The sequence below is a fragment of the Semicossyphus pulcher genome, unplaced genomic scaffold (genome assembly GCF_022749685.1).
Source record: "Semicossyphus pulcher isolate SPU_LCO1_2020_fin unplaced genomic scaffold, fSemPul1.0.p SCAF_17, whole genome shotgun sequence".
Lineage (NCBI taxonomy): Eukaryota > Metazoa > Chordata > Actinopteri > Labriformes > Labridae > Semicossyphus > Semicossyphus pulcher.
The window spans coordinates 19,830,081-19,856,851 of NW_027211681.1; the positions used below are offsets into that span (position 1 = coordinate 19,830,081).

At 44.0% G+C, this 26,771-nt stretch overlaps 1 protein-coding gene across 1 annotated transcript; it reads left to right on the top strand.

Moving 5' to 3' along the window:
• The first annotated feature begins 1,564 nt into the window (after positions 1–1,564).
• dchs2 (dachsous cadherin-related 2) lies at positions 1,565–26,378 on the top strand. Its single transcript, XM_069666340.1, has 17 exons — positions 1,565–2,582; positions 2,682–2,869; positions 2,992–3,091; positions 3,548–3,592; positions 3,797–3,966; positions 5,494–6,328; positions 6,524–6,763; positions 10,691–10,825; positions 14,968–15,177; positions 15,289–16,149; positions 17,414–17,527; positions 18,203–18,414; positions 18,502–18,668; positions 19,683–19,813; positions 19,918–20,204; positions 21,516–21,657; positions 23,773–26,378. Exons 1-17 carry the CDS (start codon positions 1,565–1,567, stop codon positions 26,376–26,378), a joined length of 7,461 nt encoding a protein of 2,486 aa, XP_069522441.1.
• Positions 26,379–26,771: the final 393 nt, after the last annotated feature.

The window sequence follows — 26,771 nt, forward strand, 5'->3', positions numbered from 1 at the left end:
ACTTGAAAGGAGTAACCTTTCAGATATAATGAATATTATTCTAATGAGATTCAGCAGCTTGTTCTCTGTGTTATATCTGATGAACAATAACAGAATAAAGTCTCGATGGTTTTCCGACACCCCAGTTTCCAGGATTATCCCCTCATATTGCTCTGACCACCGACCCCTCTGTGTCCATTCATCAGCTAAACCACTCTACTGTACCAGACAGTCCTTTAAGGTTGTCTAGTCAATTAACAGATTAACACCAAACAACAGAGCTGGCCGTGTTTTTCAGGGGTCGGGCAGCGTTAAGCTCTCTGCTTGTGTCGGTGGTCTGTAATTACTGCTGAAAGACAACAAACAGTCAGAGGGGATTAATGAGATCGTCTGCACTGTAATTACTTAATGTGGCTCACTGTGAGTGTGTGGGTGTGCGCATAGTGACACACCATAATTATAGCCATAATTATATTGGACAGTTTTTTATATCTTCTTTTTTTTTTTTTAAGTTTTTAGATTTATTTTTTTCCTTTTGCCCTTTTTTCTGTTGACACTTTTTTAATCAACATTATTTGATTAAAACATCTCTTAAAGTGATCATCTCGAAGATTTTCATGTAAATAAATATCTGTTAAGTCTCTATCTATCGCCCACTGATGGAAGCCTTTGTATTTGCAGTATTACAGACTCAGTGTCTGGTGAGACATTCATGGAAAAAATTACAAGTGGCGCCCAGTTAGTGACGCGTTTTCCATCATCCAGAGTAAAGGGTAATCTACTATGGCTGAACAAAGCAGACATGGATATCTCAAAGCCTGGACAAATATAACAAAAACTATCTGCATGGCTAAATGTAACCAACCCCCCATCACAGGGGAAGGTTGAACATTGCAACAGTGGGGACACAGGGTAAGATAAATTGTAACTGACGAGTTATAATTAAAGAGAAAGGAGACTTAAGTTTAAAGTTATAAATTCAAAGATCTTTTGAGGTTTCGTTCTCTGTGGCAGTTTCTCTCTCTAAGGCGAATTTGTTTCTTTTTCTTTGGATTTTCACGTATTTTTGAAGTTGTATCTGTAGTCATCGATCTTTTCTTTGTTTGTTCAGCCATAGTAGATTACTGTTTACTCGCAACACTTGCAGAGACCGGAAAAGCAGCCGCTTAGCTCCGCCTACCCTCTCTGGCAGACCAACCACTGCTGGGTGATGGAAAACGCGTCACTAACAGGGCTCCGCTTACTGCAAATGCAAAGGCTTTCATCAGTGGGCCATGGGCTCAATCACCATTGTGATTTAGCGATAGATGGTGACTTAACATTTATTTACATGAAAATCTTCGAGATTATCACTTTAACCATATGCTGCTGTAGTGCTCTGACCGGACCTCATCTTATATCTTCATATATTTTGTGTTTTGTACCTACTTTTGCTTAATGTCACATTTTCTTTTAATGCTCTATTTTTAACAGTGTAAAGCACTTTGAATTGCTCTATGTATGAACGGTGCTCTATAAATATACTTGCCTTGCCTAATGTTTTTATTGTCCATCTATCAATAATATGTTTATCTTCACAGACTCCATGGAATCAGTGTCCTACAGAATCTCCTCTGGAGACCCTCAGGGTTTGTTCTCCGTCCATCCAAAGTCCGGCCTGATCAGCAACGTCAAACCTCTGGACCACGAGTCGCAGCCGTACGCCCTGCTGGTCCTTCAGTCCTACACTGACTCCTCTCCGGTTTACAGCACCACACAGGTCAACATCACAATCGCTGACGTCAATGACAACGCTCCTGTTTTCCCCAAACTCAGAGACGCCATCACGGTGTCTCAGAACACACTCCCAGGGACGGTGCTGTTCATCGCTCACGCACACGACTACGACAGCGGTGCCAACGGGCGGGTGCAGTATTACCTGAGAAGTAGCAGAAATAGCCTGTTTGTCGTTGATCCAAACTTTGGCACAGTTACTTTAAATCAGAGTTTACAGGTGGATTCTCAGCAGAGGTTCAGCCTGGAAATTATCGCTGAAGATGAAGGAGAGCCGTCCCTGAGCTCCACACTGACCCTCACTGTGAATGTGGACCGCACCGCCGCAGAGGACAGCTTGGCCTTTGAGACGTTGGTGTACCAGGTGGAGATCGGCGAGGGCTACAGGAAAGACTCGAGGGTCATACAGGTGAGGGCGCACAAGAGCCGGGGAGCTCATATGTCAGGAATCGTGTATTCCTCGGAACAAGAGGCTGGATTCCCTCCTGCTCCGTTCCGGGTTCACCCAAAGACCGGGTGGTTGTACCTCTCTGAAAGTCTCGACTACGAGACAGAATCCGTGTTTCGTTTTCGAGTCGTGGCCACATCCAGGGAGGCCTCGCTGGTGAACATGACAGCGACGGCCACAGTGACGGTGCTGGTGCTGGATGTCAACGACAACGCCCCGCTGTTCAGCAGGGAGGTTTACTACTTCACCGTGTCAGAGGGGGCGTCGCCTCGAGGCCTGGTGGGAACAGTCAAAGCTGTGGATGAGGATTCTGGGAAGAACGCTCAGCTCTCCTACATCCTGCTCTCCGATGGGAAGTTCTTTCGCATTAACGCTAAAACAGGTAAAGAGATTCACTTAAAGTTCACAACCTTGAGGCCATATTTTGCTTGACTTTGCAGCTGCATCCTCACCTTTTTGTCCCTTCTCTGTACCCGTCCAGGTGAGATTATAAACTGGGTGGCGTTGGACCGGGAGCAGCACAGCCAGCACAGCCTGAAGGTGATGGTGACGGATCAGGGACACCCTCGACTCAACGCCACCGCCGCCGTTCACATCATGGTCACAGACATCAATGACAACATGCCACAGTTCACACACCTGCCAGCCAGCAAGGAGCTCAGTGTTCAGGTAAATCTGTTCATTACATGTGTTTGTACCACAAGAGTGTGTTAGATTCAATGTGCAATATGGTTGATGTGTAGTTATAGACGATGTACTTCACACTGTGCGTGTTCCTCTCTGTGTCACAGATATGGGCTGGTCTACCTGCAGGATCCTTGGTGACAAACATGTTTGCCAAAGATTTAGATGCAGGAGAAAATGGAACGGTCACCTTCTCTCTGCTCGCAGGTGAGTTATAAAGCTTTGATTGAGGGGGCTTTCACATTAAAGACCGGAGTACACTTGACCCCAAACTCAAGCTTGTTAGATTAGTGTGAACACTGTTACCGTACTCGAGCACGGTTCGTTGATCCGAGCCCGGGTCCACTTGAAAAGGTGGTCTCGAGTACGGTTCGTGTGTACTCGGGCACGGTACGCATCAGGTGTGAAAGCTACCGTAACAAACCCACGGAAGGTGACTGCTTTTTATAACGTCTCCTCCGAAATCTGCGTATGCGCACAGCACCGCCGATCTCATCCTCTGAACAGCACGCCAATGGCTGATACCGTAGGATTGTAGGTGAGACGGTCGGTCCTGAGATTTTCTCCAAAATATGAGTAATACTGTACGAGGCATAGTGCGACTCCATTGTATGAGCTTGGGATCAGGCGTTTCACACGCTCTTCTTCTTCTTGTTTTTGAAGTGCATGCCACCTTCTGCTTCAGAGCCTTCCCGCAAGTGTACGCGGGTACGGAACGAAATTATTAATGTGAAAGCTGACGGCGGGGGAGAGGGGAGGGAGGGGGGCGACCATCCTCGGGTACGGTACGAAGCAAGCGTACCTAATGTGAAAACGCCCTCACAGAGCTGTACAGTACAGGCTCTGACTTACTTGCTTCCTCCGCTCATTGATAACTTCCTTTGATCGCCGTCCATCTCGCATCTCTCTCAGTTGGTTTAGAGGAGGAGGCAAGTGGACACTTTGAGATTGACAGCGAAAGTGGAGACGTCCGGACAACAGAGGTTTTCACGCTGGGAGCTGAAACGTATTACACTCTGAGAGTCAGTGTAAAGGACGGAGGAGTCCCAGCGCTGGAGGACACTGCAGTCATACATGTACAGGTACATTAGTCCACATAGGGTCTTCTATTTAAGTGAAAATCCTGCTCAATACACTGTGTTTATTGTTGTATGAAAGGAAGAAGTTTTTAAAGCTATGTTAGTATTATACTTTCATGTTTGCATAGATTATTAAGATCTTATTTGAGATTAAAGTAAGATTACTTGTGATTTTTGGACTTTTTTTGGACACTAAATGTTGCAAGCACCTTAATTAGTGTGTCCCCAAAATGATTGGACCCACCACCACCTCCTTAATGACACTGAACATTTTCAACCATTCAAATGTATTTAATGAAAAATTGTGCAGTTTGGACCTGAGATGGAACGACACATCACAGCGTGTCAACATCACAAAACAGTGTAATAGTCAAGCAAAATGACCAGCAGGTGGCAGAGCATAAGAGGGAAATATTCCTTCTACAATTCATTTAATGAGCAGCCTTTTTAACAGAAATAAACTAAAAAACATAAATGCAACTCAACATGAATGAGCTCATCAAGTTTCAAGAATGTAAATGTAGCAGGGATCAGTTGATACATGAAGAATAAACTACACCACTGCACGCACGTCATAGGAAACCCCTGTCCTTCAATAAACCACGGCTCTAGACTACAAATATGTTTTAGCTTAAGTTTGCCATCAGGGGGAGACATTGATTCATTTCTTACAGAGGATTTTATATCAGTTTTTGTGATTGTGAACATACTGCTGCAGTTGTTTAGTGTGTACATCCTTTAAAGTGTCACATTGGAGAGGTTTCTTTTCTCTGAATCAGCACACCCGGGAGATTTTCAAGGGAAGCCACATAAAGGCATTTTTGTGTCCCTACCACCTGAACTGGTGATGTGACCTTTTATTGTTTCGTTTGACTTTTAAAATTTAAACAGCAATCTTAACCAGTGGTTCTCAAACTGGGGTCATAGGATCCCTGGGGGTCCGCAAACCATAGCCTGGGGGTCCGCAAAATATGATAATAAAGTTATAATAAATTATAAAATTGTGCTGTATCATAAAAAACTGCATGTTTACAGATGAGGACCATTTGGGCCAATGAAACAAGCAAATTGTGTCTATTACTCCCACCCACGTCAGCTTTGGACCAATAGAAACTGATGTGATTGTGACGCATGACGTCAATCTGTCAGGAATCACTCAACTCACTCAGGTCGCAGCGAACCGGTCCTGTGGCTTTCTGCTGCTGTCTGTGGCTGTTAACTTTCTGAAAGCTTTTAAGATCAATTACAAGCAGTTTGAATCAAATGAGCCTCTGTTTTAAAGTCTAGAAGTGGTATTAACATGATTCAAAGTGAAATGTTTATTACTATGAAACAGGTCTGAAGTATTTAAGGTTGATAAGTTTTACAATACAAATAGTTCCAATAGAAGCTAAGAGTGCAAATGGTATCGGTGTTACAATTATGAGGGGGTCCTTGGAAAATGTTCTCCCCTGTAAGGGGTCCCTGGCCCCAAAAAGTTTGTGAACCCCTGATCTAAACAACATGTAACTGTATGTATTTCACCCGCAGGTTCATGGATTGGAGGGTCTGTACGGCCGCTCTGACCACCAAATAGTGAGACGTTTTACTGTGAAAGAGGACACGGAGCCGGGGACCGTAATCGGCTCTGCCAGCGTCTCTGATAAAGGCAATCTCCACTACTCCGTCTCCGAGGGCGACGGCAACGTTCACTTCGGCATCGACGGCTCCTCTGGTGACATTTACATCAACCAGCCGCTGGACTTCGAGTCTGCGGCGCAGTACTTCCTCCTGGTTCGAGCTGAAGATGGGAGACTCGCTCCCGGAGTGAACGTGTCAGTGCTGGTCAGCGTGATGGTGGAGGACGTCAACGACCACACGCCCTGGTTCCCCGACAATGTGGTGACATTCGGTCTTTGGGAGGACGCCGCGGTCGGATCGCTGGTGATTGCTTTTCATGCCAGGGATGCCGATGGAACATTTCCGAACAGCGCCCTCCGCTACTCCCTGACCTTTGACCCTGGCTCCTCATCGCGCTTCCCTTTTCAGATCAACCCGTACACAGGGAGTCTGACTGTGAAAGCGCCTTTAGATCGGGAGACCACCCCCAGCTACGCCTTCACCGTGACAGCCACCGACCAGGCGAAGAGGAAGGAGGAGCGGAAGCAGGCATCAGTGACGGCACAGGTCTTCCTGCTGGACGTGAACGATAACCGGCCGGTGTTTGTATCAGCGGACGCAGTGCAGGCGATGGAGGATGTAGAGGTGGGGAGCCTGCTGCATCACTTTGTGGCCATAGATGGAGATCAAGGGGAAAATGGGGTCGTCTCTTACGTCATCTTTGCTGGAAACAAGAGAGGATTCTTCACGCTCGAGGAGAAAACAGGTACAAGGCATGAATCATGTTCTTAGTAGAGATAGACTGATGGGATTAACACTGTTATGTCTGTGTTGTCCACGTGTATTTTAAACGTGTTTTAATGAATGCTTCTAGTCCTATTTAGTAGTTCAGTGCTGTATCTTGTGCTGTGTATCTTTTTCTTACACCTTCACCAAGTTCATCTTCTTCCATCCCCTCCAGGCCTCCTGTTCCTCTCGGCCCCTCTGGACTATGAAACCCACCGTCTCCACCGTCTGACCGTCCGAGCAGTGGACCACGGCCGCCCCTCGCTCTCCTCCACCCAGACTCTGACGGTGGAGGTCGGGGACGTGAACGACCAGAAACCCGTCTTCAGTCAGAGCGTATACAACGCCAGCGTAGCTGAGAACAGAGACCCCGGAGAGCCTGTGACCAGAGTCTCTGCCACTGATGACGACTCAGGTAAACATTACCTGCTTTTTACATCACGTTTTGGGATGGATAATGTTTAAGTAAGATGGTGTTATCGAAAGAAAAAGGTAGACAATGTGTTTCATGAATATTGGCACACAATCACAAAGGTGGGAAAGCTCAAAGGCTGGAAGCAAAGCGACACAAGGGTATTAAATTACAAAATAAAACAGGAAGTGATACTTAGCATTGAAATACAAATGATATACTAAAATGAAACTAAACAAGACTAACTCGTGACATTTACAGATTGTTTTCCACCAGTCTACCAAATGTTTTACACACTTTAAAAGGACACCTGCATCTCTAGATTATCTAATAAAGTATGTACGGCGTAATACAGATTATCACCTTGGTTCACAACTGGTGGGTCGGGCCCCAAAAATACATTTGAATGGTTGAATTCGGGTCACGATTTGTCATTAAGGATGTGGTGGTGAGTCCTGTGGCTAGACCAGTTGAGAACCACTGATCTAAACTGAAAGCATCAGAAAGCAACAGGAGCCAGAGACACATCCGCTCCAACAGGTGGTCTGATGCTGAATTTTAATGTGTCCATCCTGGAAGAGTTCTGCTGACTGTTTTCTGACCCGCAAACACCAGAGGGTGTTAAAGACTCTCAGTGATACTCGGTCAACAGGTTAACGACTCTCACTTGATTACACGTCTATTAGCAGACTAATGACCTGCAGAGGATTATATTTCTAGCTCCGTCCACCAGCTCAGTTTAGAGCTGAAGAAGCCTTTCAGACGAGAGGTGAAACGTCTTCAAGAACTTGCCTTTTGGATTAAGCTCAAATAACCGTGACCTGGATGACCTTCACAGACTTTTTTTATGGAGTTTTACTTTATTTTCCTCATTGGAACAGAGGGTCTAATTAAGGAGGAAGTATTGGCTGTAAACGTCTCTATATTAAAGATGTGTTTCGGGGCTATGTAGATAAAGATAAGATAATCCTTTATTGATCCCCAGGGGGAAATTCAGGTGTAGCAGCAGTTTAAGACAAAAGTCAGTAAAAGCAGTATAAAAAGAAGAATATATAAAATAATAAAAATACGAGGTATATACAACTGTTGGAGTAAGACAAGATAAAGTGACAGTGTTAGGTTCCCAGACAGTTTTGAGATAATACAGTATGAGGTCTAAGGTTTACGAGATGGTACAATATAAGGTGCAGTATAAAAGTGTGTAAGTAATATAACGCTAAAAATTGCAATTACAGTATAGTGTAATATAATATAGTATACAGTATGGTATATCTCTGTCATAAACCGGGAAAAAATCACTGGAAAGTTGTGAGAAAATTAAAAGAAATACAATTATGTTCTCCATGGAAACTGTTAGTTTCCACATAAAGTTTGGCCTGAAACAGTCCTTCAGTAGAAGTAAGCAGTTTGCCTCTAAAGCACCTAGATGGCAGCACCAGCATGTGTCCTGGAGGATTAACAGCCTTTAACCATGAACTCATTATGCTTTAAAACAAAAACGTACGCATGAAATTAAATTAAAGTCACGACAAAATCATCTAAGATGCAAAATGAAAGTATATTTTAAAATTTTGAGCTATGGATTATTGTTTTTTATTACTTTTTTGTCGCATTTTCACCTGCCAGGATGTTCAAAATATGTAACGTGATAAAGGGCAAAAAGAAGAAATCACTGCATTTTAGTTGTTGTTGGTGCAGTTAGTATAAAAGTTCCACCCCACACGCCAGAACACAGTTTCCCAGCAGCTCACCTCTCCATGTTTGGTTTAACTTCAGCGCTGCAGTGGATCAAGGTTATCGTCTGTTTTGTTTCACTCCATTAGCAGTTTAATTGAAACCAACCCCTGCCCCCTTTTTCCTCATGCGTTCCTCCGTTTGTGTCTTTTTCATCTGCTTTACATTCACTGTACATCCACGCTAATCTCATTCATCTGACCCCTCATCATATTCACAAATCCGCACATCAGCCCTGTTTATTTTAACACGTTGCGCGCAAGGCCTCTTAAATCCCATTCCGCCTGGATATGTTGACAGTTCGAGTCCTTTTAAACGCTGGAGGTGGGGGTTCATGTGGCAGCAGGATCTGTACGGGGGGTTCGATGTGAACTAACATTCTTGGGGGTGAGAATTGTCCAAGAACAGCAAGCACACAGCTCCTCTGGGAGATTTGAAAGGTCCTGTCTCATGATGATTTCCATAATCCAAGCCATCTGTGCCAATAGGCGCCGTGTTTTCATCCGTCTCCTCGAATCGCCGCGTCTGGCAGCCCGGCCCGCTCTCCCACCAGTCTTATTCGATTAGTGTTTGTGCTGCTTTTCCCCCCCCCGACGTCCCCCAAAGATGACCATTGTTTTGTCTCTGTGTTTGTTTCTGTGTTTGTCTCTGTGTTCAGTTTCCAAGTGAGGAGATGGACAACATCAACAAGTGTGGCAGCTAGCCTTTGTGTTATTCAGCGTGTCCTGTGTTTCACTCCGTTGAGCAAATGTGATTGGAGATCATTTTAAGTGGATGTGCTGGTCATGAGTTCACAATAAAACAGACACACTTTATCAGTGGGATCATTCGACCACTTCAGATTGCCATGTATTTCCATTAGCATGCTAATGCTAGTCCTCTGTGTTTTTACTTTTTGCCGTTTTCTTCGTGAAACGCACAGAAGTATAAAGAATTTGCAGTTTATGTGGATAGATAAAGACTTTTTTTAACATCCACATTTAAATGTTGTGAGTAAAAGTCATACAGTAAGCATCCGTCTCCTAGAATCGTCACGTCTGGCAGCTTAGCCCGCTCTCCCACCAGGCTTATTCGATTAGCATTTGTGCTGCTTTCCCCCCCAAACGTTCCCCAAAGATGACCATTGTTTTGTGCCTGTGTTCGTCTCTGTGTTCAGTTTCCAAGTGAGGCGATGTACAACATCAACAAGTGTGGCAGCTAGCCTTTGTGTTACTCTGCGTGTTCATGAGTTCACAATAAAACAGACACAGTTTATTAGCGGTAGCATTCGACCACGTCAGATTGCCATGCATTTCCATTAGCAGATGCTAACGCTAGTCCTCTTTTTGTTCTACTTTTTGGCGTTTTCTTCGTGAAACCCATCGTACATGTAGTATGAAAGCACTTGGAGTGGTCGGAAGCGCTACATAAGTACACTCCATTTACCATTTACTTTATCAGTGGGTTCGTTTGACTGTTTCAGATTTCCCAATCATTTACATGATGCTAATGCTACTCCTCTTTTTTATTTTTTTTAACGTTTTGGTGTTTTCTTCATGAAACACACAGACGTTTAAAGAATTTACTGTTTACATGGATAGAGAGAGACATTTTTTCAGTATCCAGTCGGTAGCTCAGTCTGTAGGCACTTTGTTTGGGTGGGCGGTTCAAGTCCCGATACGGACCAAGCATGAAATTCGGGCTGGTATCTGGAGAGGTGCTAGCTCCTTTGTTGGGGTGCCCTTGAACAAGGCGCCGAATCCCCCAACTGCTCGTGGCGCATGTCCACGTGCAGCCCCCCTCACTCTGACATCTCGGCTGTGGCTCAGTGGGAGAGTCGGTCGTCTTTCAATCGGAAGGTCGGAGGTTCAATCCCCAGCTCCCTCAGTCTACATGCCTGACATTGAACCCCAAATTGCTCAGTCGGGTATGAATGTGAGGACTGATTGACAGTTGGACACTTTACGTCAGTGTGTGTGTGAATGTGACAAGTAGTGTAAAAGCATCTTTGAGTGGTCGCAAAGACTAGAAAAGTGCCATATAAGTACAGTCCATTTACCATTAGCACATGTCCATAGATGCTATGTGTGTGTAGCATGTTTGTAAAAACAGTGAAAAAATTTCACCACGGGGATTAATAAAGTATTTCTTCTTCTTAATGTTCTGAGTAATAGTCATACAGAAATCTCACATTAGCCTCCTGTGTTTGTCCCTCAGAGGAGAATGCCGTGGTGTGGTACAGTCTGCTGCCCGGCCCCGGCTACGAGCTCTTCAGCATCAACCCGTACACCGGTCTGATCACCACCACCTCCTACCTGGACAGAGAGGAGCACCAGCAATTCACCCTCAGAGGTAGGACACGAAGACACACCCTGATGTTGACACATAAAACACACTGACTGTTAAAACATGTTAACACCTGAGGGACACCGAACAGATATAGTGCTCCAAAACGCGCTCAGCCATCGTCTTGTAACCGCCTGGATAATAATGAGACACACCAGTATTTGCCTGCTTCAGCTCAGCAGGTTGATCCCTTCACATTACATGTTTTCTTCATAGTAATTAATCAGAGTAGCATGTTGTAATGTGTAGGGAGAGGTTGGGGAAAGCAGTGACAAACAGAGCAATCAATCATAATCATGAGCCGATGAGTGAGACAAAAAACGGCAGGTCCGGCTCCAGGCCGAAGTTAGTTTCATGATCACCAGATGGGCACATGTTTAGAGTCTGCACTAAGTAAGTAAAGCTTTATTTATACAGCACTTTTTAAAACACACAGTTACAAAGTGCTTCACACACAAGCAAATAAATAAAGCGGCATAAAAAGAGACAGACCTAAACAAATCAAACCACAACACAAGACAGGGATGGAGGTCTTCAAGAAGACTCGTCTGTGAAGATGTTTTTAAAAGCCGCTTAAAGTGGTACAAAGATTCAACATATCGATCATGATTGTGAGAAATGATTCAAGAGGGTTTGGGCTTCTGTTGAAGCATGAGATGGAAAAAAGGCAAAGCTTTGATCTAGAAGTGTAATAAGAAACAAGATTACATGAAATGTAATTAAGCGCCTTGTCCGTCATCAACAGGATCTGGTAGTTTATTCTGAATTTTAAAGGAAGTCACCGTAGGGATACAAGAACAGGGGAGATCTGGGACAGACGTCCACAGTCATGTACAAAGTCAGGTATAGGAATGAGTTCCTGTGCCAGAAGCCTTTCCATACCTGGTTCTTTACTTCAATATTCTTTTTAATTAACCTGCCAGCTACCTTTTGAAGCAACTGTAAATGATCTAGGGCTGCTGGACCGAGGCACACACAGAGGGACTTACAATAATCCAGAGGCAAAAAACCCCCACATCTAACACATCTAATGTAACTCCCTGATAAAGACTTGATGCTAAAACCTGTCAGAGTTAACTTAAAGAGGGGGTATTATGCTGTTTCAGATTTTAAGACATATATATAATGTTACAATGTTGGATGTCCACTAAACGTAGCTGAAGTTTCAAATATGTAGCTAAAATTATGTTGGAGTTATCCCCTGCTAAAACAGTCTCAGTCTGCAGGCTGCTGTGAACGCTCGCTTTCAGACAGACATCTCCAGACGCTTCACTTTGTGATGTCACAAAGTGGAGGAACTCTATATTTGGCCAACTGCCCGAGACACAGCAGAACTTCCTGCCCCTGGCACAGTTCAAGGACACGCCCACCCAGCAGCTCAGTCTGCCTTGGAAGTTTTTTTCACTCCACCACTCTGCTCAACGGGTGTGCACAGCAATAAAGGAGATTTAATAGTTCTTTAAAGGGTGCCTTGGAGCTTTCTTAGGACTTGATGTCTACATGTAACTCTTTCTAAAGAGAAATCAAGTATTCAAGAAGTGCATCCTACTTTTTTTTGGACCTGATTCATCATTTATGTTGCTGCATGGTGGTGTACTTGTTAGCGCCGTAGCCTCACAGCTCCTGGTTGGAATCCTGGTTCGGCTATAGGGGGCCTTTTTGTGTGGAGTTTCCCCATACACGTGTCCAAAGACAGAGGTTCATTGGTGACTCTAAATTGCCCGTAGGCGTAAATGTGACAGTAAAAGGTTGTCTGTCTCTATGTGTCAGCCCTGTGATTGACTGGCTGCCCAATGACAGCTGGGATAGACTCCACCCCCCGCGACCCTGAACAGGATAAGCGGTATAGATAATGGATGGATGTTAGAGGGTGCTTTGGAGTTTTCTTGCGATTTGACGTCTTACTATCTTTACTTTTTTTTTTACATCAAGTTTGTAATGTCCAGTTAGACTCGTATCATCAATGATTAAAAACACATTCTAATGTAATTGTGTAAAACTAACGATATAAGCAAAATCCACCATAAGAAAGCCTGTGACTGAGTCTGTTCTGTACTATGTTCCTGCTTGGCTACACGTAGAAATCTCTTGGCTCGGATCTGTCTTCTAAAGGGTTATAAAAATATCTAAAGAAAAATCTAAAACCTGCTCAAACAAAACGTATAAAGCAGTCTATTACAGTCTCTATCAAACTCTGTTTCTCATTCCCTCCTTCTTTCTTGTCATGCTTCACAGCCAAAACCATAAAGAATCCAAGGTCTGAAGGCGGCGTTATCCCGCACACTGATTTATGTAAAGGAAACAGTAGACTTTTAAAGGCCTGAGCTACAGTATATCTAACCTCCGCTGACTGCAGCCTCTGCCTCCTCCAGTGTTTGCTTTCACTCTCTCACGGGCTCGCGCAGTCATTACATTCAAGCTACTCAGCCGTGTTTAGTGATAAACTGCCTTCACATGTTCAATCACAATATTTGTACAGTCAGCACTTTGGTGAACAATTAAATATAATAACAAAATACAATAATAACAGGAAAGTCTGTGTGTCTGGCGGCTGTGCCAGAATGAAACGGGGATTATTGGGAAATACAGAAATATGTGGCGACAATTTTCTCTGGCTGCACATGAATTTGGAAATAAAATACACAGCTCTTTTCAGCATGTATTAAAATCTGTAGCGGTATACTTTATGTTGACAGGAGGAGTTTTTTCCATTCGTAGGGTCTGTGTGGCTATTAAAGATCCAATCTGGCTTCAGTCTCTCTGGTCAGCAGAGATGAAAGGAGTACGACTGGCTCGTAGGGGGGAATGTTTCCACACACTGTTACATGTAATACTTATGTTTCCAGTATTTACAGTAAATGACTGCTGAAGGGTGTGTTACAGGAACAGTCTGTGGCCTCTTTGAGGATGATTATTTAAAGTCTTATGAAGTATTTAGTCATGAAAACGGCTTATATGTCGTTCTGTCTGTCCGTTTGTCCACCTCTTTAATCTCGACAACTTTTAGGTTATTTACAATGAAATTTGGCACAAATATCCACATCCATGAACGTTGACCTATCATCTAGTTCCATCATTGTCGTCCTTAAAACCAAATACCTGAGTATCTGTTGTTTTTTTTGTGTTTGAACAGTATCCATAAACATCAGAACATAAGTGGTGCGATACAACAGTTAGCAACCGAGTAATCTGATCGGACACGAGGCATTCCATGAGTCACTGGGACTTTTCCCTCTGTGTATCCCTCCGCCTCAGCCAGGTGTTCTGAATGCTATTAATCAAGCTGGTACCTCTGAATCACACAGCAGACTCTTATTACACTGGTTGATGATAAATTAAAACAGATAAATGTGTATGATAAAAAAAAACAGCTGCTCTGTGGTAACTATAGAAACAAAGTAGCAAGAGGGCAGGAGAATGTTTGGGTTGCTTGGCAACAGAAGTCCTGTTTCACTTAAGTTGTTGAACTGCTTGAGTTGGTGGAGCAAAAAATAATCTGTTGTTCATTAATACTTTTTTACTACAATTTGCTGCTTGTGTAACTGCTGTATAAAGCAATAGCACATTAGAGGGAGTGATGTTATGTATCAGCACTCAACCTCATCCACGGGTATTAATTATTGTTAGCATGTTAGCTTGTTCATTTTAGCATTGAGCTCAAAGCAAATCTGTGCCTAAGTACAGCCTCACAGCTACGCTAGCATAGCTGTGGTCTCTTAGTCATGTTCCCGTATTCCCTTGTATTCAAAGCAAACGTGAGGAATTTTCCATTTATGCTAATGTAGTAGAACTCTCTCTAAAATCAAACTAGGGAACAATTGAAACAAAGGCTCTTGGGGTCTGTTAAATGGCTTATAATGTCTTAATCTGGCCCAATGTGAGCAGTAAGAGGGATTAAGAATAACTACAGAGAAAGAGTCAATGTTCTAGCTGATGGTCTGGTTTGCTTTCCAGGACAAATAGAGGCACAAGCGTCAAAATAAGTCTGTTTGATAACATGTTAAATACTTCTCCAAGTAGGTTTAAGTCCAAGAAATAAACATATATGCTTTAACAACAATGCATCATGATGGAAAAGTGGTTAAAAGGCGACTATATTGTCGCTTAAATGTCCCTGGTTGTGATTTCCTTTTGTTTCCTGTCTGCAGTCCAGGCTCGTGACAGCAGCACGCGGCCCCTGTCAGGTACGGCCACAGTGCTGTGCTCTGTGCTGGACGACAATGACAACCCTCCAGAGTTCATGCAGTCGTCCTTCCAGATCAGCCTGCCTGAGAACCTGTCCCCCGGGGTCGTCCACACCGCTCAGGCCTCCGATCCAGACCACGGGGAAAACGGAACCATACACTACTCCATATTAGGTCAGGAAATCATTTCATTCGTCATGATACCTTCCTTTTTACCGGTTATTACATTTGACTCAACAAGCCAATCGCTGAGGTCTGTGAATTATTTGTGTCTGCTCTTTTCAGGTGAGGACTACAGAGGTCGCTTCACCATCAACAGCCACACAGGCGCCGTCAGCACCACGCAGCTCCTCGACCGTGAGGAAGTGCAGAATTACACTCTCACCATCCAGGCTCGCGATTATGGCCCCAACCCGCTCAGCTCCTCCACCGAACTCCAGCTGCTGCTGCTGGACCAGAACGACAACATCCCCTCCTTTAATCGTAAGAGCTACCACGCCTCCATCAGCGAGGGCCTTCCTGGAGGAACCCAGGTCCTGCAGGTGAGCGCCTTCGATCCTGACGAGGGGTCCAACGGGGATGTGACATACTCCCTGATGGATGACAGCAGCCAGGGGGCCTTCTCTGTAGACCCTCTCACCGGGGTGATCCGCACCACCAGGGTATTGGACAGAGAGAGCAGGGCTTCATACACCATCAGAGCTCTGGCTACCGACAGCTGCACTCTGGGGCCGCTGAGCTCGATGGCTACGGTGAGCATACAGGTGGAGGACGTGAACGACAACGTGCCCGTCTGCGATGAGAATCCGATTAACGCCTGGGTTTCTATGAGGACGCTACCAAACGAGATTGTAACCACTGTGACGGCAACAGACGGCGACCAGGGGGACAACGGGACCATCCGGTTCACGCTGTCGGACGAGGAGAACCTGTTCGACATCGGCAGCGAGTCAGGAGAGATCTCACTGAGGAGACGAGTGAGGGCAGGATTCTCTGGGAGGAAGCTGCAGGTTGTGGTTTCAGACCGAGGACGACCTCCTCTAACCTCCACCTGCCTGTTCTTCATCCACCTGAAGGGAGAGCACGAAGGACTGCAGTTCACAAACAAAGTGTACAACGCTACAGTCAAGGAGAACAGTAGAGCTGGTACGTTTAGCAGAGCCAGACTCATTGGTAGACAGCCATCTGTATTGTGATAACAACTAATGTATGATACTTAGGAAATTTGAGCTTTTTTAACTGCATCTTTAATGGGCAAAATGGGATAGTCGAGCAGACAGACTTACCAACACTGTCTTAAAAACGTGCTGTTGCCTCAAAACTAGACAGTTCCTAGTTTGAGTCCTGGTTCAGACAGAGGGGGCCTTTCTGTGAGGAGTTGTGCATGTTCTCCCCGTGCATGTTTGGGTTTTCTCCGGGTACTCCGGCTTCCTCCCACAGTCCAAAGACATGCTCGTTAGGTTCATTGGTGAATCTGAATTGCCTGTAGGTGTGAGCGTGATGGTGAATTGTTGTCTGTCTCTATCTCTATGTGTCAGCCCTGTGCTTGACTGGCGATCAGTCCAGGGTGTACCAGCGCCTCTGGCCCAATGACAGCTTGGATAGGCTCAACCCCCACCCCACCCCACGACCCTGAACAGGATAAGCGGAATAGATTATGGATGGATGGATGGATGGATGGATAATGGATTTTTGCTTTTTATGTCTTTATTGAGAGAGAGGACAGTGGATAGTGTCGGAAACAGGGAAAGGGTTGAGGGTGGGAGTCGAGCTCGGGGCCGCCGCATTGAGGACTGTAGCCTCTGTACAGTATATGGGATGCGTGATTTAGCCGCTGAGCTAAAGCGGCGCCCCTTTAACTTCACTTTTAATGGGATAGTCATTAGGTACTTGTACAAACAGTTAATGCAGCCTCTCTTTTAAGTAAATACCTGTCTTTTTTTCCCCCAATGAATCATTATTTGTATTTGCAATATAACCACAAGCAGCCCTGTGATTGACTGACGATCAGTCCGGGGTGTCCCCCGCCTCTCGCCCAATGACAGCTGGGATAGGCTTCAGCCCCTCCCCTACCTTTAATACGATAAGCAGTATAGAAAATAGATTGATGGAATATTTCCATAAGAATTTTTGGGGGGCATTTTATGCATTTTTTGAGAGAGGACAGTGGATAGCGGTGGAAACAGGATGAGAGATTGGGGACGGCACGCGACAAAGGGCCCAGGGCGGGGGTTGAGCCGCCGCATCGAGGACTGTTGCCTTTGTATAAAGTGTGATTTAATAATCAATAATTGGTGTTATTGTGTCGATACTTTATCACACAAAAAAATCACGACTATGCTGTAATGATTTCTCTCCCACCTCTATCTGGAAACCTCATCAATCTTTTCACTTTCTCTTTCCTATAAAGGCACGTGGATCGCAAAGGTGGAGGCCAGTGACCCAACAAACAGCAGACAAAGGATCACATACACCATATTTAGCGGCAACGAGAATCTCATGTTCTCCATCAGCCGTCAAACGGGTAAGAAACAGGGAACTTTGAAAGACATTGTTTTTCCTGCTTTTTTTTCTTGCCGTCCGTCCAAATGTATTCCTGGAGTTCGCTGGTTATGATTAGCAGATGGCATTCTTGCCGGAGCGTCATGCATGCTTTCATCATTAAAGTTATGCTAATAGCACAAATTGTCTTTCACTCATCCGTTTTATTTTCCACAAAAGCATCCAGAAAATAAGCTTTGATTTCCAGACCTCACTATTGTTTATGTTGAGCCAATCAGAGCTTTCACTCCAGCCTTTTTTAGACTCTTGTTAATTACTTCAAAATGCCCCTTCATGTAATCTGGTTCATCTTGTTGTTTATATACAAGTATTTCCTAAAGAATTATGATTGTTGCATTCCTGATTTTATCTTATTCTGCTCCAAACCAAACAAACATTTTTGGATTCATGTGTACATGAAGTAATCAAGTAGACATATTTCGACTAAAACACACAATATTAAGCTGACAAAGTACAAAAGTTGAACCTTAAAGGTCTTGTCAACACCCTGTAAAAGATCAAAAGTGTTTCTCTGATCTGATTTAAAAGAAATCACAGGGCCAATTGAAAAGCCCGAAATTATAAAATAAACATGCCAGTTTCTGATCTTGGTTTTGCACCGTTCTTGAATTGACCTCATCCTTTTCCTCTCTCGCAGGTGAGATCCGTGTGCAGAAAGATAACTCTCTGGACTTCGAGGCGAGCCCTCAGATCCAACTGGTGGTTCTGGCTGATAACGGGCTGCAGACGGCTCACTGCAGAGTCTCCATCAGCCTGCTGGACGTGAACGACAACGCTCCGGTGTTTGAGCACGGCAGCTACAGAACAGCTGTGTGGGAGGGCCAAGTGCACAACACCTACGTCATGCAGGTAAATATTCATACCTTCTTTTAAATGAGCAAGTACGTCATGTATTTTGTTGTAATGTGTTTATTACGCTTTCCGTATTCTCTGCAGGTGTTTGCGTCTGATGCTGACAGCGGGATGAACGGGCAGATTGAGTACTCCATCGTGTCCGGGAACACTAATGGAGCGTTCGTCTTGGACTCTGTTCGAGGGATTCTTGCTACTAATGTCTTACTGGACCGCGAGATCACCCCGTCATACAAGTACGCCAACCCCACGTATTAAAAAGTATTATGCAACCAATTTAAAAAGTCAAAACTAAAGTAACATAGTAGGTTTCTACTCATGAATTAGACCCATTTCTATCCTAGCTAACCTCTGTATCAGGAGCATCTGTGGGTTGTTTAAAAGTCTTTTTCATCAGTTGTTTAGAACGACTAAATAGAGTTAAAAGATAAAACATATCTGCATTGGATATAACATTTAATCATCAAACTATTTAACCAGGTAAAACAATAATTATCATTTAATAAATACGCACTGGTCGCAGCTTCGACTCCCGGTCTGTGACCATTTGATGCATGTCGTCCTGCACTCTCTCCTCCCCACATTTCCTCTCTCTTCACTGTCCTATCAAATACAGGCATTAGCATAAATGATTACACCCCGTCAGATCCTGATTGACGCTGTAGTTCTTCACTGCTGACAAGTTCATCATTGATATCTTTGTGGGAGAAGAGAGCTAGACTTTTTTATTAGTGTAAAATGGACGGTAGCTCCCACTGTGTGTGGTCACAGCAGGGCCAGTTTTACACATTTTTACTTGGTAAAAATGTACTTACAGTGCATGCAAATTGTAGGTGGTGACAGCATTATGTTGCACAATACATTGTACCAAAAAATACCCAACTCCTGCAGGGCTGTTGCAAGCTTATGTTGAGTTGGCGAAATGTGGTCTATCGATATTAGTGAGAGGAAATGCAGCAAATCACCTCGTGCATCACGAATATGATGAAATAGGCCCCTGAATTTCATCCTTTTTCATTATTGTTCTGCACTGCCTGCATTTCTGATGGATGTCATATCCTCGTGAATCAGCTGCAGAACGACTGTGGACTACTTTGTAATTCTTCCTTTCAGAATAAAGTTCAGTGCAGTCGAAAATGTCGAGTCAAAAATGTAGAATGTGTGATTTTAGAACTTAACAACCTACCAACAAACCTACCTACAAACTACCCATAATATGCAATGGTTGTAAGTGTCATCATTTGTTTACTGCGTTTTTATCACAGGCTGGTTCTGCAGGCCGCAGACAGGGGGAACCCTTCACTCAGCAGCACCACCACCATCAGGGTCCAAGTGGTGGATGTCAATGACAACAGCCCTGCCATCCCCCCTATGGAGCCTGTGCTCATAGCAGAGAGTGAGACCAACCCCCGCCCAATGCTCTCTGACTGCTTTGCAAAAATACTGTCTAACTTCTTTGTCCTTGTTTCTACTTGTCTGACGTCTCCTGTCTCGTTGTAGATCTACCAGCAGGTTACATGGTCACTCAGGTGACTGCGAACGACGTGGACCTGAGCTCCACCATCACCTACAGCTTTTCAGACAACAGCAGCACGAATGCTCCCTTTGCTATTGACCGATACACTGGTGTGGTCACCCTGACTCGAGCTCTGGACTATGAGGAGGAGACAGAGTACGCGCTGACAGTCTGGGCGTCTGACTACCTCCACCAGACCACTGGAGAGGTCAAAGTTCAAGTGCTTGACGTCAATGACAACGCTCCAGTCTTCACAAAGGTCTCCTACCAGGTACAGATGATAGATTCATTGGTATAAATATAAGGACCCCCTGTTGGGGTCACCAAGACATGAATCAATCAGTGTACGCATGTTGTTACCTCGGTATAATGAAAGAGAAACAATCCTCTATGAGGGCGGGGCACATTCAGGATTTATCAGTTGTAATTAAGGTTGATACAATTATTTATTAAGCTCTTATTAAAGAGATAAAAAAACAACAACTTTTGGGTTGACAATTAAAAAAATAATCTGTGTGCTTGATGTACAATATCCTTCAGCATAACTGTGTCTACCATCTTTACCTAACTCATTAATAAATCTTAATAAATGGTTAAAATTATGAGTCGCCCTAGAAAAAACATTATTATTAGACAGTGATTAAGTCATTACACAGTTACGCCAGTGATTTGACTGGACTTTTGTTTTTGTGTCAAAGTCCAAAAACACTTAATACTACATTTCCCATAATGCAAATGGGTTCGGTCTGTCATTCTGCCCCCATTTGTTACCTAAACACTCACAACTTCAGGTTTTATTGCAGTTTGTTTGTTAAAAATGTTAAGACTCAGACCCAGTATCACATCATGTTGTTATTTTCACAGATATTGTTTTAATGTGTTGTTTTAATCTATTTAATCTATAAACAATTTAATTTTTTAATGTTTTAATTGTTCCAGATTCTCTGCAGCTCTTTGTTTAGGTCAAACAGTGGGACTGTCCAAATCAGGGGTCATACTGATGAAATAAATAGTTAACTGATAATACAAATTTTGCTGAAGGAGGTAACAGTGTTTACCAGCAAATGAGACATTTTACACCTGGCAACCTTAAAAAGGTTGTTCTAACAAATGCACCGTTATAAATCATCAATAAATGATGTATTCATTTAAGGTTACTGGGGCGGCTGTGGCTCAGTAGTAGAGTTGGTCGTCTTTTGATCGGAAGGTCGGAGGTTCGATCCCAGCTCCCTCAGGCTACATGTCGAAGTGTCCTTGGGCAAGACACTGAACCCCAAATTGCTCCCGGGTATGAATGTGATATCTGATTGACTGTCGGGCACTTTACGTAGCAGCCTCTGCCATCAGTGTGTGAATGTGTGTGTGAATGGGTGAATGTGACATGTAGTGAAAAGCAGCTTTGAGTGGTCGCAAAAGACTAAAAAAACATTATATAAGTACAGTCCATTTACCATTATTAACCAGAAATCAAGCCTTTATTACAACCATAACCCCTTTATAATGTATGGCTTGTTACAAAAGGTTGTCTGACTGGATAAAGAGTAACCATCATGATCTCGCTGCACTTTGTTCTCTCTTTAAGGTGGAGTTGTCGGAGTTGGTTTCAGCAGACACATTGGTTTTGTCAGTGTCTGCTACAGACAGAGACTCTGGACTCAATGGCAAGATCACCTACAGACTGCTTTCATCTCCTTTACAAGGCTTTTACATCCAGCCAGAGAATGGTAAGAACATTCAAAGTGATGAAAAAAGACCCCAATTTCACAGGAAACCGTCATTGTATGTGAGTATATATATAGAAAAGGGAGAGGTTAAGACACTGATCCAAAATGTATTGCAGTTCTTCTGTGAAAGACATTACCTCAAGCTTTACAAGTTTCATGACTGACGACAGTCTGGTGGTCTGATTTTCATATTCATCCCTCTTATTGCCTCCATTTCCTGGCATAGCTAGAGTAGGGGGACATGCCAAAGAAAAGGGGACAGAAAAAGTCTCTTACGGCGTACAGTGTCAGAGAGTTCTAATTCGGTCATTAGCAGTATATTTCCCCAATGTGTGTATTTTTGTAGTCTTCAATGTGCGAGGCAGTGGGAAAGAGACGCAACAGAAAAGGCAATTAGAAGTCACCGAGATAAAGTGCACCGGAGGAGCCATGCCTATCCCATTATCACCCTTTTTGAAATCCCTTAACCCAAGAAGGAAGATAAATTCTTCAGAGCTGAAACAAACCCCAACTCCTCAAGCCTGGCTGGGCTTTTCCACTTACGTGTGATTTATGGGGTTCTACTATGTTTAAACTCCAAAGTTTAATATCAGAGAAATGTACTTGCTCTGTTTTGCGGTGAGAAGAACTAATGGAAAGTGAAATTTGCCTCAATGTTGTTTAAAGCTCACTGAAGAGAATCCAGAAAAATGTATCAGGCACTTTGTGTGGTTTGGAGGCTTTCAGTTTTTCCATGTCTGTTTGTTTCACAAACAATGGATATATGCTGCTTTAAAGGAGAGCCTGAGGATTAATGAAATCATCATGCTGAAAAGTTAGAGTGGCAGTGAAGAGGAATAATAAGTTGGATGGACAAACACTTCATTGTGTCTCTTATTGTGCATATGGAATTCGTTTACGAATAGTCAGAGAGGAAATTATATTGTACTGCAGCGTCTAATGACAAGGACCACTTTGATTTAAGTACATTGTCATACAAGCAGACATGTTTTATAGTTCTTATTGTGAAGACAAACATGTCCAGGAACATTTGTTAAACCATCTGTTAAATCGTTTTACAAGAGCTTTATGGTATTAAATTGTTGAGATCAGATGTCACGTCTTTCCTAAAGTGTCTCTACCTTGTAATCAGTTTCGTTGTAAGTCAACATGGCTGCAGAAATCTGATAGGTAATCTCCTTGTATAGTTGTCATGGTAAATATGTTGCCTGTTTACACAACAGTCATTTGGAGTTATTCTGTCCACCCATCAAACCTAAATTAAATTTAAGCTGTTTTACCTTCTCACCTCTGTGAAAAATAACTGGCCATTTAAGCTTGTTAGATGTTCCACTTGTAACAATGTTCACACAGCAGCCAATTTTCCTCTGATTTCCCTCTTAGCTGTTATTATGTCAAGCTGCCCTGTTCAAGGTTGAAAGTCATGTAAACGTAGGGAATCTGGCAAAAAGCTGTAATTTTACCACTTTCCCAATTCATCAGCGACTGTAAGACAATGAATGGTGAAAATCCAGAGGGAAAATAACATTTTCAGGTCCTTTGCTTGTGTTAGAAAGCAGCTACAGCAGCTAGCATTCAACCTACTTCCTAGTTAACACAGTGTTAGTACAGGTTACAATAGGAAGGGTATAAAATGCAAGCTAACGATAATGTTAGCTAGCTTTCAGTACGGAATGTTAGCTTGCTCTGAATTTGTTAAATGCTCAAGTTAGCTGTTAGCCAGTGTAGCTAGTGAGTCATCGAACGTGTTTGATCTTGAAGTATGGCATGATTTTCAATGATTATTGACTTTTCAGTTTCTGACCAATGGAGTGGATAGTAACATTTTTTTATTTCCTATGTGAACTGACCACAGCTTATCAACATTATAACAGCATGAGCATGATGTCAGGAAAATGGATGCTGTGTGAAAATGATAAATGTTCCAATTTATTCATTAACTTCTGTTGGTTGGTTTACAGTGGGTTAGGGTTACGATTAGGGATAGCCTCATTGAATTGAGGGGAGTTTGGTGGTAATTGACTGTTGTTTTGAGTTGCTATTTTCACACACTGTTGGTCCATCCGTTGTTGGTATTAAACAAATTCATTCTTGAACACATGTTTTGTCTTGTAGGGTCTGTTTTCACCAATAAACCCTTGAAGGCCATCACAAACAACAACCTGATCCATCTCCTGGTTGAGGCCAAAGACGAAGGTGATCCCGTGCAGTCTGCTGTAACCTCCATAGATGTGCAGATTACGGACACCAACGACCATGAACCTTTGTTCCATCAAGACATCTACACGCTAACCGTCCCAGAGGACACGCCTACAGACACAACGCTACTGACCCTGTCTGCAGAGGACCAAGACTGGAGCCCTGAAAATACCCATTTGGACTATGCCATTATCAGGGGAAACGAGGAGAAGCGATTCTGTCTGGAAGTTAAAATGGTCCAGGTTGATAGTCAGATGAGAAATGTAGGAAAAGTCGTTTTGTGCAACCCTTTGGACCGCGAGATTACGGAAAGCTATGCGCTAACTGTGAGTGTATCTGATCGAGGAACGCCTCCACTGAACAGCTCTGCTGTCGTCATGGTGACTGTGACCGACTGCAACGACAATGCCCCCGTCTTTTCCAGCACAGAATACCATACACAGGTGAGTGAAAACAGCCATGTAGGTACAAGGCTGGTCCAGGTCAGCGCTCAGGATCCTGACCTGGGAACCAATGGCCTTCTGCGGTATGACATCATCTCAGGCAACAGCAAAGGTCATCTGAAGCTCCACCCTCAGTCTGGCCTTCTGGTGGTCAATCACTCCCTGGACTATGAGGAAGACTCAAAATACACTCTCACCGTTAGAGCATCTGATGGTGGTGAGTCACCTGAAGAACGGAAAGTGGCTTTCACAGTCGTCTTCATCACAGTGTTGGATGAAAATGACAACACTCCATACTTCATGTTCCCAGCTGTTTACTGTACTGTGCTGGAGAACCTTCCAGCATTTACCCACACCTGTTCTGTCCATGCTGTGGACAATGACTTGGGTCCATATGGGCAACTCACCTACTCTATTTTGTCCTCCTGCTTCATGGACTATGGCAGCGGTAGCCCTGAGAAGAAGGAGGCCTTTGCTATCGATTCCCTAACTGGGGACATCCACACCAGGCAGACCTTCGATTACGAACGAGAGAGTGAGTACTGTTTCGTAGTGGAGGCCAGGGACAAAGGTGACAAAGCAGCAACAGTGAGAGTGCAAGTGAGCATCAAGGGAGTGGATGAATTCAGTCCTGTCTTCACCCAAAAGCAGTACCATTTTCTCCTGCCTGAAAATGCCAAGCCTGGAGAGACAGTCGGGTATGTGATGGCGATGGACCATGATGGAGGGTTAGATGGGCTGGTGGAGTACTCCCTTGTGAAGTCATCACCGTTTTTCTCAATTAACAAAACAATTGGTGCCATCTTTGTGTCTGGTCCTGTGTATCGCAGAAGAGGCAGCCGTGCCGATGAGGACGTGGTGAAGCTGGTTGTATCTGCAGGTAGTCCCAGATTGGCTTCCAGGACTACGAACTGCCTAGTTTTTGTCAATATCTCCAGCTCAGCGGAGGCACTCACCGGGGTGCCTCTTGATGTGCACATGCTCAGTTTGAGTGTCTCACTTATCATGTTCCTCCTGGTCCTCCTCTTGTTTGTGTGCTTGGTTCTAAGGTACAAGCTAAAGGAGGCGGCAATCAAGAAAGCCATTGCTGCAAACTTAAATCACGGCTCAGGCTCATTCTGTAGATCAAGTAGCGGAACGCTAAGTCCCATCTCTCTGCAGGAGATTCAACGACGTGGCATCCCAGTGACCACGCGAGACATATCAAACCCATACTTTCAGTCAGACTCAAGCGGCCGTGGATCAGCAGAAGGTGAGACCGCTGAGGACCAGGAGATTAAGTGGATTAATGATTACCCCTGCCGTAAAAGAGACGAGTCTTCCGAAGACAACCAGATCATGGAGATCCCTGACTCTGCTTTAGATGCGGACACTATATCCTGCCACTCTATTGATGTAGGGCCAGAGCACATTTTATCCATCAATAAATGTTTAGTCTCAGGGATGGCCAGCACTGAAAGCCTTCACCACTTCAAAGAGGAAGGAGGAGGTGAGGGACTACTTCCAGCAATACTTCGGGTGAGGGATTTGGAGGAGTGCATGAGGACAAATGGGTATGCTCCCCTCTCAGAGGCCCATGCCTCTGCAGATTCTCTCTCCTCACTACTGTGTCTAGAGGAGCAGCTGCTAGGAAGCTACGGCTGTGACTATGTTTTAGACTGGGAGCCACGCTTCCAGACTCTGGCCTCAGTCTTCAACGATATCGGGATGCTCCCTGATGAGGAGCTCCAAGGCGGCAGGGAGGACTTAGCAGCAGAGGCAAGCTGTCTCATGTATCCACCACCTCTCATAACGGGTGTGGCCCAGCCTGGCATTAGAACTGTACCTCCACGAAAGCCAGTGCGTATGCCAAGCCTGAGCAGGAGGCGATCTTGCCGCAAATATGCGTACTCCCCCTTAGCTAGGAACACAGGTCTTACCCCTTCAGTCATGACACCTACATTCTCCCCATCCCTGACTTCTCTTACCGTAAGGACCCCCAGTGCCTCACCAGTTGTGTCCGAGACAGGGGTGGCGGGTATCAGACTTGACTCAGGGCCCCTCACTGCAAGCCTGTTAGAGGCAGAAATCCAGGTGTAGACGTGAACTTTAAAGTTTGACTGGACATTCAATTCAATCTCTTCTACAGGTTTAACCCTGTGCTGCGTTTTAAGGAACTCTAAGGGACACTACATGGTTTAGTTTGATATTCTGATATATTTCTTAAAAAACAATACATCTTCATATATAGATGGATAGAACAGTAAAGTACTGGACTCTTTGTTGTCCCTGTTTTTATGGTTTAAGACTCATGAGTTTCATGAGTTCAGTCTCAAAGGGGCGATACCAGACAGAGATGTCATTGGAACATAATGTAGTGATTTCATACTTATATTGAGGTTGGTTTCATAACTCACTTATGTAATAAAACTAATATCTGGAAAAGTCTGAACTCATTCTTGCATTATATTCTTATAATGCAGTGCTTTGAAA